Raw genomic sequence first — 15,287 nt, forward strand, 5'->3', positions numbered from 1 at the left:
TATAAAGAAGGATTAATACTGATTTCACAGACTCTTCCACAAAATAGAAGAGAAGGGAACATTTTCCCAACTCATTCTCTGAGGCTAGAATCACCCTGATGTTAAAACCAGACAAAGATATCATAAGAAGAGAAAACTGCAGACCAATATCCCTTATGAATAAAGACATAAAAGTCCTCAAAATTTAGCAACACATAAGAGGATCTACATACCATGACTAAGTGGGCTTTGTTCCAGGAATGCAAGGTTGGTTTAACATCTGAAAATCAATTAATGTAATCCATCAATGGAATAAAATACATCAGTGAAACAAAAATTACAAAAATGAAAACCACACATCACAATAGAGGCAGAAACAACATTTGACAAAATCCAACACCCTTTCCTGTTGAAGACACTCATTAAACTAGGAATGGAAGTAAAATCCCTCTACCTGATGAAAAGCGTCTATGAGAAAACCACAGCTAACATGACATTCAGTGGTGAGAGACTGATGCCTTCCCTGAAGGTCAGAAATAAGACAAGCGCGCCTGCTCTTGCCACGTCTATCAGCATGTATTAGTTAGGGTTCTCTAGAGAAACAGAATCAACAGGGAACACTTGCAAATATAAAATTTATGAAAGTGTCTCACGTGACCGTAGGAATGCAGAGTCCAAAATCCACAGGGCAGGCTGCGAAGCCGACGACTACAATGGACTGGATGAACTCCACAGGAGAGGCTCACAAGCCAAAGCAGGAATGCAACCTGTCTCCTCTGAGTCCTCCTTAAAAGGCTTCCCATGATTGGATTTAGCATCACTAATTGCAGAAGACACTCCCCTTTGGCTGATTACAAATGGAATCAGCTGTGGATGCAGCTGACGTGATCGTGACCTAATCCTATGAAATGTCCTCATTGCAACAGACAGGCCAGCGCTTGCCCAATCAGATAAACAGGTACCACAACTTGGCCAAGTTGACACGTGTCCCTAACCATGACAGTCCACCCCTTGTCAACTTGGCATATATATATATATATATATATATATATATATATATATATATATATATGTATCACCTTCAACCATACTTAATTTCCAAATGAAAACAAATAAGCACACATTTTTTCTTTTACCTGACAATACTCAACTGTCCAGCATATAACTGGAAACACATTAAATCTCTCCAGAATAGGGTGCAAATCCTTGGGCAACATTCATTCTTAAACTTGATATCTTACAACTTAGATAGTATAACACAAACAAAACAGCATTACAGTCCTCGTTTCTGTAACTGATCACGTGGTCGAAGTTCATATTTATCACTACCTTCTTCCACTACCCATTCCATGTTCCCTTTCCCCTCAGCAAGCACTTCAGCTGGCCGTGGTTCTTTGCCTTGTGGGGTGACCCAAACCTTCATTCCTGAAGTCTCAGGGCCATTAGTGGTCCTGCCTGGATTGTGTTGTTGCAGTTTTCCATTGATTTTAATCACAGGGCATGGCAGTACTAATAGACGCCCCAGGGGATCTCCTATATTCCAAGAAAACTCTTCTTTACCTCCATTATGTAGTTGCAGTCCTACTTCCTTCTGATAGTCAGGGTCAATTACCCCAGACAATAATGTAATCCCCTTCTTGGTGTGTTGATCCAGAGGCATAAGTAGCCCAAAGTGGCCAGGTGGCAATCTTAACTTCCAGTTCAGTGGTATCACTGTTGTTTCTCCTGGAGAAAGCACACCCTGTTTTGGAACTAAAACCTGTAGACCAGCAGAACTCAGGGTAGCAGGGACAGGAAGCAAAAATTTTCCTAGTGGATCACTAGGAGTAATAGTGAGTGGCACCACACCCATTTCCACCCCTTGGTTCCTGGACCCATGGATCCTGGCTATGGGAGAAACAGCACCATACAGTGGACGCTGACTCAGAGCATACACAGCTTCCTGGAGAACATTACCCCAGCCTTTCAAGTTTTTGCCACCTAGTTGGCACCGTAATTGAGTTTTCAAAAGGCCATTCCACCGTTCTATCAATCCAGCTGCTTCTGGATGATGGGGAACATGGTAAGACCAGAGAATTCCATGAGCATGTGCCCATTCCCGCACTTCATTTGCTGTGAAGTGTGTTCCTTGATCTGAAGCAATGCTATGTGGAATACCATGACGATGGATAAGGCATTCTGTAAGCCCACGGATAGTAGTTTTTGGCAGAAGCATTGCGTGCAGGGAAAGCAAACCCATATCCAGAGTATGTGTCTATTCCAGTTAGAACAAATCGCTGCCCCTTCCATGAAGGGAGTGGTCCAGTGTAATCAACCTGCCACCATGTAGCTGGCTGGTCACCTCGGGGAATGGTGCCATATCGGGGGCTGAGTGTGGGTCTCTGCTGCTGGCAGATTGGGTACTCAGCAGTGGCTGTAGCCAGGTCAGCCTTGGTGAGTGGAAGCCCATGTTGCTGAGCCCATGCATAACCTCCATCCCTACCACCATGACCACTTTGTTCATGAGCCCATTGGGCAATGACAGGAGTTGCTGGGGAAGGAGGCTGACTGGTATCCATAGAACGGGTCATCTTAACCACTTGATTATTAAAATCTTCCTCTGCTGAAGTCACCCTCTGGTGTGCATTCACATGGGACACAAATATATTCATGTTTTTAGCCCACTCAGAAAGGTCTATCCACATACTTCTTCCCCAGACCTCTTTGTCACCAATTTTCCAATTATGGTCTTTCCAAGTCCCTGACCATCCAGCCAAACCATTAGCAACAGCCCATGAGTCAGTATACAAACGCACCTCTGGCCAGTTTTCCTTCCAAGCAAAATGAACAACCAGGTGCACTGCTCGAAGTTCTGCCCACTGGGAGGATTTCCCCTCACCACTGTCCTTCAAGGACACCCCAGGAAGGGGTTGTAATGCTGCAGCTGTCCACTTTCGGGTGGTACCTGCATATTGTGCTGAACCATCTGTAAACCAGGCCCGAGTTTTCTCTTCCTCAGTCAATTTCACTGTAAGGAACTCCCCAAGAGGCCATAGCTCTGGTCTGGGAAAGAGAAGGTAATGTGGCAGCAGGAGTGGAAACCATGGGCATTTGTGCCACTTCTTCATGTAACTTACTTGTGCCTTCAGGACCTGCTCTGGCTCTATCTCGTATATACCATTTCCACTTTACAATAGAGTGCTGCTGTGCACGCCCAACTTTATGGCTTGGTGGGTCAGACAACACCCAACTCATGATAGGCAACTCAGGTCTCATGGTAACTTGGTGGCCCATGGTTAAGCGTTCAGTCTCTACTAAGGCCCAGTAGCAGGCCAAAAGCTGTTTCTCAAAAGGAGAGTAGTTATCTGCTGCAGATGGTAAGGCTTTGCTCCAAAATCCTAAGGGTCTGCGTTGTGATTATCCTATAGGGGCCTGCCAAAGGGTCCAGACAGCATCTCTATTTGCCACTGACACTTCCAGCACCATTGGATCTGCTGGATCATATGGCCCAAGTGGCAGAGCAGCTTGCACAGCAGCCTGGACCTGTCGCAGAGCCTCCTCTTGTTCAGGTCCCCACTCAAAATTAGCAGCCTTTCTGGTCACTCGATAAATGGGCCGGAGCAGCACACCCAAATGAGGAATATGTTGTCGCCAAAATCCAAAAAGGCCAACTAGGCGTTGTGCCTCTTTTTTGGATGTGGGAGGGGCCAGATGCAGCAATTTATCCTTCACCTTAGAAGGGATATCTCGACATGCCCCACACCACTGGACACCTAAAAATTTTACTGAGGTGGAAGGCCCCTGTATTTTTGTTGGATTTATCTCCCATCCTCTGACACGCAAATGCCTTACCAGTAAATCTAGAGTAGTTGCTACTTCTTGCTCACTAGGTCCAATCAACATGATATCATCAATATAATGGACCAGTGTGATGTCTTGTGGGAGGGAGAAAGGATCAAGGTCTCTGCGAACAAGATTGTGACATAGGGCTGGAGAGTTGATATACCCCTGAGGTAGGACAGTGAAAGTATATTGCTGACCTTGCCAGCTGAAAGCAAACTGTTTCTGGTGGTCCTTACTAATAGCTATTGAGAAAAAAGCATTTGCCAGATCAATAGCTGCATACCAGGTACCAGGGGATGTATTGATTTGCTCAAGCAATGATACTACATCTGGAACAGCAGCTGCAATTGGAGTTACCACCTGGTTGAGTTTACGATAATCCACTGTCATTCTCCAAGACCCATCTGTTTTCTGCACAGGCCAAATAGGAGAGTTGAAAGGGGATGTGGTGGGAATCACCACCCCTGCATCTTTCAAGTCCTTAAGAGTGGCAGTAATCTCTGCAATCCCTCCAGGAATACGGTATTGCTTTTGATTTACTATTTTGCTTGGTAGGGGCAGTTCTAGTGGCTTCCACTTGGCCTTTCCCACCATAATAGCCCTCACTGCACGAGTTAGAGAACCAACGTGGGGATTCTGCCAGTTGCTCAGTATGTCTATGCCAATTATACATTCCGGAACTGGGGAAATAACTACAGGATGGGTCCGGGGGCCCACTGGACCCACTGTGAGATGGACCTGAGCTAAAACTCCATTGATAACCTGGCCTCCATAGGCCCCCACTCTGACTGGTGGTCCAGAGTGACGTTTTGGGTCCCCTGGAATTAATGTCACTTCTGAACCAGTGTCTAATAATCCCCGAAATATCTGATCATTTCCTTTTCCCCAATGCACAGTTACCCTGGTAAAAGGCCATCGGTCTCCTTGGGGAAGACTTAGAGGAAGGTTAACAGTATAAATTTGTGGCAGTGTAACAGGTTTCTCCCCCATAGGGACCTGGCCTCCCCTTCATTCAAGGGGCTCAGGGTCTGTAAACTGTTTCAAGTCTGGAAATTGGTTAAGGGGCCGTGACTCTGTGTTTTTGTAATTCAGGTTAGACTTCTGTTCCCTTGACCTAGAACTCTTTTGTTTATACAGCTCCAACAAGAATTTAGTAGACTGCCCTTCTATTGTATTTCTAGGCACCCCATGATTTACTAGCCAATGCCACAAATCTCTGCGTGTCATATAATTTTGATGCCTCCTTTGAGTTTGCTGTCTATTATAATACCCACGTCTACCCTGTCTTTGGTGATTAAGTGCTGCCACCTGGCTTCTGCCAACTCGGGATCCTGTCATCCCCATTGTGTTTAAGGATTCCAGCTCAGTGACAGCAGTTCCTACAGTAATATCTGACCTACAGAGAAGTGCAACCACAGAGCTCTTGAGGGATGATGGTGCTAGTCTCACAAATTTATTTCTCACTGTTCTGGTAAAAGGTGCATCCTCTGGACATTCCTGGGGTGTAAGAGCAGGCTTTGCATGATAAATCCACTCCAACATCCCAATCTCTCTAGGCCTCTGGATCCCCTCATCTACATTATACCAGGGCAGTTCTGGCATTTCAACCTCAGGTAATGTTGGCCACCTTTTGATCCATGTTTCAACCAACCACCCAAACAAGCTGTTAACACCTTTTCTAACTGCTCGAGCTAGAACATTGAATGCAGAATCTCTGCTTAGTGGGCCCATATCAATAAATTCAGCCTGATCCAGCCTTATATTCCTCCCACCATTATCCCACACTCTTAAAATCCATTGCCACACATATTCCCCTGATTTCTGTCTATATAAATTGGAAAACTCACACAGTTCTTTTGGAGTATAACGTACCTCCTCATGTGTGATACTTTGTACCTCACCTTTAGGGGCCTGTTGGGACTTCAGTCTAGTTATAGGTCTAGAAGAAATGAGGGGTGGTGGGGGTGGGTCATGAAAAGAATTAGAAATATCTTCCAAGCCATTTGCTTCAGGGCTTTCATTTGCAGTTTCATCTGGTGAAACAGGATTAATCACTGTAGGGCTAATCCCTTCAGGAGGAGGTTGGGTGGCCAATTCCTCAAGGCAGGCTGGAGGTGGGGCGGCTATGTCCTCAGGGCAGACTATTACAGGGTTATCTAAAGAAGGCTCAGCATGGTCTAGGGTTTCAACCTCACCCCCAACATCATTATCAATCCATATGTCACCATCCCATTTTTCAGGGTCCCACTCCTTTCCAATCAGTGCCCTCACTTTAACGGCAGACACCATGCAAGACTGAGATTTCAGTTTACGTTGTAAAGTTGCTACTCTAACAATAAGATTCTGAGTCTGATTTTCAGAGATCTCAAGTCTACGGCTACAGGAAATAAAATTTTCCTTCAGGATACTCATAGAAACCTCTACATCTTTCAGACAGCACTTAAGCTTCTTGTTTGAAGCCTTAAGCCCATCCCTTTCACCCTTTAATGTAGACAGTGTATCTAACAACAACCAACCAACATCTCTATAACTCTTATTTCTACAAAACTCTGTAAAGGTGTCAAAAACATTATCCCCCAGAGTCTGGCTTCGTACAAGCGAAGCATTAGGAGAATCGAATGACGATATTTTGACTATCTCCTTTGCCAACTCAGTCCATGGATTGGGAGTGTCATTCTGATTACGGGAATCAGAGTCCTTAGTGTCTCTGAGCCCAGTCAGAGTAGAAAACCATTCATAAAAACCCATTTTTAAGATTCTGTTCCTTAAGAACCACTCCCGGTACCAAGATGTATTAGTTAGGGTTCTCTAGAGAAACAGAATCAACAGGGAACACTTGCAAATATAAAATTTATGAAAGTGTCTCACGTGACCGTAGGAACGCAGAGTCCAAAATCCACAGGGCAGGCTGCGAAGCCGATGACTCCAATGGATGGCCTGGATGAACTCCACAGGAGAGGCTCACCAGCCAAAGCAGGAATGCAACCTGTCTCCTCTGAGTCCTCCTTAAAAGGCTTCCCATGATTGGATTTAACATCACTGATTGCAGAAGACACTCCCCTTTGGCTGATTACAAATGGAATCAGCTGTGGATGTAGCTGACGTGATCATGACCTAATCCTATGAAATGTCCTCATTGCAACAGACAGGCCAGCACTTGCCCAATCAGCTGAACAGGTACCACAACCTGGCCAAGTTGACACCTGTCCCTAACCATGACACAGCATGTTCTGGAGGTTCCGGCCAAGGCCATTATGCAAATAAAAGAAATAACAAGCATCCAGAATGGAAAGGAAGGAGTAAAACTGTTTTTATTAGCAGATGACATGAGCCTAGACAATCTTAAGGAATCCACTGAAAACTATTCGAATAAACAAGTTTAGTAAAGTTAAGGTACAAAATCAATAGGCAGGAGTCAGCTGTATTTCTAAACACAAGCTGCGGTCAGCGAGGGAGGCCGGTCACAGGACACCACATCCCGGGGTACCCGAGTGCGTGCACCGTCCAGGAGAGGCGCGTGCAGAGACGGAGCACGCTCGGGGGCCCGGGCCGAGGGGGCAGGGCGGCTGCCGGGGTGTGGGGTTTTATTCTGGGATCATAAAAATGTCCTGAGATTAGATGGTGATGGCTGCGTGTGGACAGACGAAAAATCATTGAGTTGAACAATTTAAATGGGTGACTTGCATGGTGTGTGAATTATATCTCAATAAAGCTGTTAAAAAATAATAACTGAAAGGAGGAGGTTATGAAATGTCACACCTGGCAGGAGCCAGTTGGTGGAAAGATCCTGGCAGGGCATGGAAGCTAGCTATTAATGGTGGTGATTAATCTCTGGCCAGTGGGATTAAGGGCGATTTTTATTTCCTTCTTTGTATTTATTTCCACCAGTCAGACTCCAGGGATGAGCCAGCCCGGGTGAAGTGGGCTAGGCAGCTGCCCGGTCAGAGGCTTCCAGCTGACAGGAATGGCTGGGCTGAGAGAGGGGCTGAGGGGAGGGGAGGAGGCGGGAGCAGGGGGAGGGAGGAGGAGGGGGAGGGAGGAGGAGGACTAGGGAGTGGGGGAGGGAGGAGGAGGGGGAGGGAGGAGGAGGGGGAGGGAGGAGGAGGACTAGGGAGTGGGGGAGGGAGGAGGAGGGGGAGGGAGGAGGAGGACTAGGGAGTGGGCGAGGGAGGAGGAGGACTAGGGAGTGGGGGAGGGAGGAGGAGGGGAGGAGGACTAGGGAGTGGGGGAGGGAGGAGGGGAGGAGGACTAGGGAGTGGGGGAGGGAGGAGGGGAGGAGGACTAGGGAGTGGGGGAGGGGGGAGGAGGACTAGGGAGTGGGGGAGGGGGGAGGAGGACTAGGGAGTGGGGGAGGGAGGAGGAGGGAGAGGAGGACTCAGGAGTGGGGGAGGGGGAGGAGGAGGAGGACTAGGGAGTGGGGGAGGGAGGAGGAGGGAAGGAGGACTTGGGAGTGGGGGACTGGGGAGGAGGGGGAGGAGGACTCACGAGTGGGGGAGGGAGGAGGGAGTCATCCCCTGAGTCCGATTGGTGGACTGTCCCTCTGCCCCGGCCTTCCCTGATCAGTGATGCCACATCTGTCCTTTCAGTCACATGGCTGAACTGTCCAGTCTGAGAGCCGGTGTCTGGGGGGCTTGCGTGGACGACACGCAGGACCTGAGGGACCGACATGTCCATCCAACCCCACTCGACTCCACGTCTAGTAAGTGGGCAGGAGCAGGGAGCTCTGGATTGACAGTCGGCTCTGCCCACACCTGCCCTGGCCTTCACTCAGCCCATCACCGGTCCTGCTGATGTTCTGGGGAAAGTACCAGGCTGGGTTGGGTGGGGAGCAGGGGTGCAGTGTGGCCAAGCACCCTGAGCCTCAGGTATCAAGGAACAGCAGGGGAGGCGGGAGCTTTGGCATCACACTGACCCAAGGTTAAACTCAACTGTAATGAGGACATCACATCACCACTCTGAGCCTCAGAATCCTTTTCTGCACACTGCCCTGCTTGCCTCCCTCCCCCTCTCCCTCTCCCTGCAGGCCCTCTTACCCATCAAGTGCCCGCGGGGCATATAGGCCTGGCACAGCAGTGCTCAATCAGGGTCTCTGCGCCTGGACACGTCCTCCCCGGCAGCCTGGGTGTCCCCACCTGGGTCCCCGGCACCTCCAGCTTAGCCTGCCTGGTCTCTCACTGCCCTTCCTGTGCCAGCCTACCCCCCAGGAATCATACCGGAACCCCATCGCACCCCCCCAAACCTTCTCCAGGCACTCAGATCCGGCCCTTCCCGGCCACCTCATGGCACTCCCAGCCTCGCCCCTGCCAGCTCGTCCCTCTTACACTCAGCCCTGCCCTGCGGGCAGTCCAGGGGGCACCCACCCTGGACTTCCCCCACCCTGCCCTCTGGTGCCTCATCCCCTCCCGGCCCTCCCCCCACAGTGCCTACCCCCTAACCCACGAGGGGCCACCCCCACTCCATAGACGGGGTGTCCACCCAGGGCCTTGGCCCCTGCACCCACATGCCCTTCTCGTCGCTGCGGCTGAGCACTTATCACCCGGCATTGTAAGAGTCGTGTTCGTACCTTTTTAAATTATGATTTTAGAACCATTCCCACTGACAGTTCCCACTCAGCACATGAGATGGAGCTGGGGGGGACTGCACCCAGCGCCCCCCACCCCCTTCTCCCCCAGGAACCCCACACGTCTCGGCAGGGCCCCAAGACGGTGGCCGTGCCTCCAGGCGCCCTGAGCTGTTCCTGCTCTCCCAGCCCCCAGGGCCTCGCGTGGGAAGGGGGGGGCCGCCAGGGGTCCCTGACCACACACGCCCTCCCTGGATGGCCACGTAGACTTTGTTACATTTTGCCAAATTTCTCTCCAAAGCCATTGTCCAGTGTGTGCTCGGGCCTGCTCGGCACCGCGCCACGTCCTCGGCTCCCCTGGGGCTGGCCTCCTCTTCCGCGTGGATTCGGGTGGACTGACATCCACTCACTGCTGACCCCTCCTTGGCTGGGCTCGTGTCCCTCCGTGACCCGTGTCCTCGGTCCTGAGTCTTTGATTGTGGCCTGATCCGAGGTATCAGTGACTTTCTTTGCGGCTGTGACGGCTGCGTGCCAGTGCCCCCCCACGCCTTCCGCGTAGGGTGTGAGATGGGCTGTCTGTCCTGTGTCCATCCCTCCGGGTGAGTGTAGACGCGCTGGGACGGGTGAGTGGGGAGCTCCGGGCACAGCGGGGGCAGGTGGGGGCCTGGGGGGTCGTTGCAGCCAGAGAGCATGATGCAGCGGAGCCGCAGCCGGGAGGGGCCAGTGATGGGGCCACAGAAGGTCCCGGGACGGTGGGCTTCACGGGTGAGGGCTGCCGAGCAGCTTGAAGGCAGGGAGGGACACGGCAGGCGCCAGAGAGGCCGGCGGGGCAGAGGGGCCAGTGTCCGCAGGGCGGGGGCGGGCGGCAGGGCCAGCGGCAGCCAGCGGTCAGCGGCGTTTCTGGGGCGTTGGGCAGGGTGTTGGGGGGAGGGCATGGGACGGAGGGAGGCCCCAGGAAGATGGCCCCTGGAGAGTCCAGGGGAGAAGGTCCCTGGGGGGCCGGAGACAGAGCAGCAGGGGAGCCCGCAGTCCAGAGCAGCTGGGGGACTGCACGCCAGGGTCCAGGGAGGTAAAGAAGGAACATGTCGAGGGGACAGAGGGGTGAGGAGAACGTGGGTTGGGATTTGTTACGAGGTGTCTCTGGGGCGAGGTGAGTGGGTGCCAGAGGAGATTGGGGCAGGAGGGAGACGGGGGAACCTGCCCCCGAGCCCGCAGCGAGCCCTGGACCGCTGGACTGGGACGGGGCCTCCTGACCCCCCAGGGTTGGGGGGATGTGGTGTAGCTGCTGCCGCCAGGCCCTCAGCCAGTGGGGTCGGTTGGGCTGGTGAAATCAGCAAGCACCCCAGAAGGAGAGGTGTGAAGAGGGCGGGGGGCCGTTGGATGCCCACATGTGGGGGCAAGAGAGCGAAGAGGGGCTTGACGCGGGTGGGCTGGTCAGGGTGGCAGCAGGGGGGCAGGGGCCCGCCCCAGCTCCCCCTGGCCCACCCCCACCCGCAGCCCGGCTTCTCCAGGCCCCACACCCCACCCGGGTCTGGAAGGGCTGTCAGCCAGCAGCTGCCCTGCTCAGGCCCAGGTGGGCTCCCTGCGCCCTCCTGGGGGGCCGGCGTGGTCCCCGGGGTGCAGCATCTTTGCAGCAGGAGTTCCTGCCTGCCCCTGGAGCGCGTCCCCTCTGGGCGGCCGCGGCCTCTCATGGGGGCCTGGGGCTTGGGCTTGGTGTGTCCTCAGTCCCCACCCCCAGCTGCCCCATGGTGCCGGCAGAGGGTGCGGCCTACAGGACCCCAGGAGGGGGTGCCTCACCGCAGTACCCCTCCTCACGGAGCCCCCCAGGTGGCCCTGCCCCCATGGGTGAGACAGTGGCTGCCCCGTGGACCTGCCTGGCTGGGCCTTTGGGTGGCCCAGCCCCCCTTGGGTCTCAGGCGGTGACACAGGTCCCCTCAGCTCAGCGCCGCTTGCCAAGGTGTCTGCATGCAGGGTCAGCAGCTGCACGGGCAGAGCCCGGGACAGAGCCTGAACCCTCACTGCTGAATGAATTGGAAACAGGGAATGAATGAGTGAATGAATGAATGAATCCATTGGTCCTCAGCCTCAGGAGGCAAATGCTGGGGCCAGGAAGCCTGTGATTTGGGCTGGGGATGTCAGCACTGAGGGCGATGATCAAAAGGGAGAGAGGCTTAGCGTGGGGTCTTGCCAGTACCTTGGGGCTGAGCTGTGGCGCCTCACACCCTCCTGCCACCGGCACACTTGCTCCGAGGACCATGGGGGTGGATCATTCCCTGTGACACGCTCTGTCTCCTCCTCTCCCCGTGGGAGTGAATGACCACAGCTTTCCACTCTGCTCACACCCACCCTGCTTATGTCCTCACGAAGGCCCCCTCCTCCGGGGAGTCCTCTCCTACTCACCCCCCGCCCCAGCCTCAGCTCCCCTTGGGCTGCCCCACTGCGATCGCAGGTCTGAACTTTCCCTCCCTCACTGGGCCATCGGCTCCCGGGGGTGGGGGTGGGTGGGGCACTGGCTCCTTTCTTTTGGTCAGCTTTATTATTATTGGGGAATAATTCACATACAAGGAAACGTGACAATTTCAGGTGTGCAAGCGGGCGAGTTTGGCAAATGCACAGTCCCGTGAGCCACACAATGACGGTACAGAACTTTTCCAGCTCCTCAACGGATTCCGTGGGCAGGCAGCCACTCCCCTCACCTGGCAACCAGACATCTGTTTTCGGTGGACTCCGTTTTGCCTTCTCGATAATGTCACATCAGTGGGACCTATGGTGCCTCATCTTTGGAGATGGGATTTCTTTCCTCGGTACTTGAGATTCACGCACGTCGTGGCCAGTACTAGCTGCTCGTTCCTTTTCATTGCTGAGTAGTTTTCTGCAGTGAGGGTGACTCCAGCCAGCCCCATTTGCCCACTGAAGGGCACCGGGCTGTTTCCTGCTTGGCTCTATGACAAATAAAGCTGCTGTGAACGCGTGCACAGGCATCTTTGTGTGAACCCAGTTTTCACTTTCCTCGGGTGAACATCCACGGACGAGATTAGTGGGCTGTATGGCCAGTGTATGTGAACTTGATGAGAAACTGTTTTCCAAACTGAGCTCCAAAGCAGCTGTACCACTTTGCATTCCTACCAGCAATGTAGCCCAGTTCTGGTTGCTCCTCATCCCAAACAATATATTGAATTTTAACCATCCCAGTGGGCACCGCGTGACTTCTGGTTTTACTTTGCACACATTTCATGACTAACGGTTTCCCCACTTGAAACCCTGATCACGAGCCTGTTTGCTATCCACGTCTCTTCCTGGGGGAAGTGTTTTACCCAAGTTTTTATTGAGCTGCTTGACTTATTGAGTCACAGGAGCTCTTTATATATTCTAGATATAAACCTTTCGTCAGAAAATGTGAACATTTTCTCAAGTTTCTATTGACTTAAATTTTTGATGAAGTCCAATTTAATCTTTTTTTATTTGATGGTTTGTGCGTTTTGCGTCTCATCGTAAACCAAGGACACAAGGATTTTCTCCTATGTTTTCTTCTAAAAGCTTTACACTACTCCTGACCTTTAGGTCTACAATTCATTCTACTTAATATTTGTTAGTATCAACTAGCTAATCTAGTTAATATCTGTACATGGTGTGAGGTGAGGTTTGAGGTTCCTTGTCTAAGCGTGCCAGCACTGTCTGTGCAAAAGCCCAGTCTTTCTCCCACGCGTGCCTTTGTTAGAAGCTCACTGCCTGAGTGCGGTTCATTTCCAGGCTCTCAAGTCTGATCTTTGTGCCTGTCTTCACGCCACGGCCACGCCGCTGGACTAGCTACTGCATTACAGCGAGTTTTGAAACCAGATAGGGTGACTCTTCCGACCTGGTCCTTCTTTAACATTGTTTCAGCTCTTCCCTGGGTTGGGGAAGGGGGACAAAGGAAGGCACTGTCTCCGGGTTCCCCCAGGCAGGAGGCTGGAAGGATCTGGGAGTTCTCCGCGTTCCCAGCAGCCCCCTCCCACCCAAGAGGGGGCAGGAGCAGGGTTCGGTCCTACGGGGGACAGCTGGCCAGGGGCAGCCGAAGGTGGGGACAGAGTATCTGCAACCACATTCAGGAACTTGGCCCCAGACCCTGCTCCCACCTCCCCAAAAGCAGCTTCCCGGGCCAGACCCCAGGTCCGGCCTCTTTTGGGCGTCCTGCTCCCATCTGTCCTCTCCCAGGACCGGCGGCAACAAGGCCCTCCCTGACCTCTTGGCCTTCGGCGGGCCGGAAGGCAGGCCCGGGGAGGCCCCCGCGGGCGGAGGTCCGTGCACGCGAGCCCCGCGACGCCGCTGTGCCGAGGTCCCTCCGCCCGTGGGAACTGCCAAGCGCGGCGGGGGAAGGCAGCCGCCCGGGGCGCAGCCCGGAAAGCCCAAGGTCACGGGCCCCGGACACCTGCAGCCGCGTGCCGGCCGCCGCCGGGCTCCGCAGGGCCGGAAAAGGCCGCGGGCACGGGCCGGGGTCCCCAGGGGCGGAGGCCCGACTGTCGCCCGCACCCCTGGGCAAGGCGTCCGAGACGGGGCCCCAGCGTGGCCTCGCGCCCCGCACCCCCGACCGCGCCGCAGCCTGCACGCCTCCCGGGACGCGCCGGCCCGGGGCTCGACCGTGCAGCCCCAAGGAACCCCGCAGCCTCCCGAGCCCGGCCTCCACGGGCGACGGCCGCGGGGGCGGGGCTCCGCGCGCTGGCGCCGCTGATTGGCCGCCACGGGCGCCACTCGCCGCCGCGGCCCGGCGCTTCCGCCGGCGCCGCCGCTGCCTGCTGCGCTCGCTCGGGCTCGGCTCGGCTCGGCTCGGCGCGGCTCGGCGCGGCTCGGCGCGGCTCGGCTCGGTTCGGCCCGGCCCGGCTCGGTGCGCGGGGGGCGCGGGCGGCGGCGGCGGCAGCCTGGTGCCCCCGCCCGCCCTGTGGTGTCGAGGAGCGCGCGGCGTCCCGCTGGCCCGGCGCGTCCAGCCGCCTCCGGAGCGGGGCGCGGAGCCGTGGGGCGCGCGGGGGGCACGGAGCGAGCGCGCGGCCCGCCGGGGGCGCCGCCGACCCGGCTCCGGGAGGACCGCGCACGACGCGCGGACGGACGGACGGACGGACGCCGGCCCCTCCCTGCTCGCCCGCCCGCCGGCCGGCCGGGGCGCCCACCTCGCCGGCGCCGGGCCTGGGAGCGATGACATCGACGGGGAAGGACGGCGGCGGCGGCGGCGGGGCGCAGCACGCACAGTATGTGGGGCCCTACCGGCTGGAGAAGACGCTGGGCAAGGGGCAGACAGGTGCGTGGGGCGCGGGGGGCGGCCGTCCCGGCGGCCGCGGGGGGCGGGGGGCAGCGTGCGGGGCAGGGGGCGCCGCCGAGACCCGGCCCTGGTCCCGGCCCCGGCCCGCAGCCGCCGGCGGCCGCGAACAATGGGCGGCCCTGCCCGACCCGGGCGCACGACCCGCAGGCCGCACCGCTGCGGGCGCCGGGCACGGCCCAAGGACAAGCGCGGGGCGCGGACGGGCGCGGGGGCCGCCCAGGTGCGCGGCCCGGAGGCCGCATTGTGCACCCGGCTGGGCCCATTGTGCGGCGGCGGCGGGGGCCGGCGGGCGCCCATCTGCTGTCTGCGCGCCGCGCTAATAGGCGTGCTGCCCGAGCAGCTGCGCCCCGCCGCCGGCCCCCGCCTCCCGCGCCGTGCAGGTGAGCGCCTTTCGGGCAGGGGCGGCCGGCCGGGCCCCCTGACGCCGCCGCGCGCGGCCCTGCCGGTTCACCTCCCTGCCGGGCCCGGGACCTCCCCCGAGACGGGGCAGGAGTTGCCCGGGCCAGCCAGGGCTGGACAGCGCCTTCGCGGCCTCGACCTAGCGCCGCTGCGACACCGCGCTCCCGGGGGCGCCCCGGCAGGGAGAGGGGTCGTCCTGGGCCGGGACCGCGGGCCCCCGGGGCCAGCGGCGGCGGC

The 15,287-nt window shown here is 55.8% G+C and overlaps 1 protein-coding gene across 7 annotated transcripts in view; it reads left to right on the forward strand.

Annotated features, from left to right (window-relative positions):
• Positions 1 to 14,526: 14,526 nt before the first annotated feature.
• The window catches only part of BRSK2 (BR serine/threonine kinase 2), a 59,411-nt gene continuing 58,650 nt past the window's right edge, over positions 14,527 to 15,287 (forward strand). For all 7 annotated transcript variants that reach the window (XR_013157471.1, XR_013157470.1, XM_077115333.1 and 4 more), the window contains exon 1: positions 14,527 to 14,630. Coding sequence is in view for 5 of the 7 variants with exons in the window: in XM_077115333.1 (XP_076971448.1) it covers positions 14,528 to 14,630 (103 nt within the window). In the remaining 2 variants the exon portion in view is untranslated. The remainder of the gene's footprint in view (positions 14,631 to 15,287) is intronic.

This window comes from Tamandua tetradactyla, chromosome 9 (genome assembly GCF_023851605.1).
Source record: "Tamandua tetradactyla isolate mTamTet1 chromosome 9, mTamTet1.pri, whole genome shotgun sequence".
NCBI classification, from domain to species: domain Eukaryota; kingdom Metazoa; phylum Chordata; class Mammalia; order Pilosa; family Myrmecophagidae; genus Tamandua; species Tamandua tetradactyla.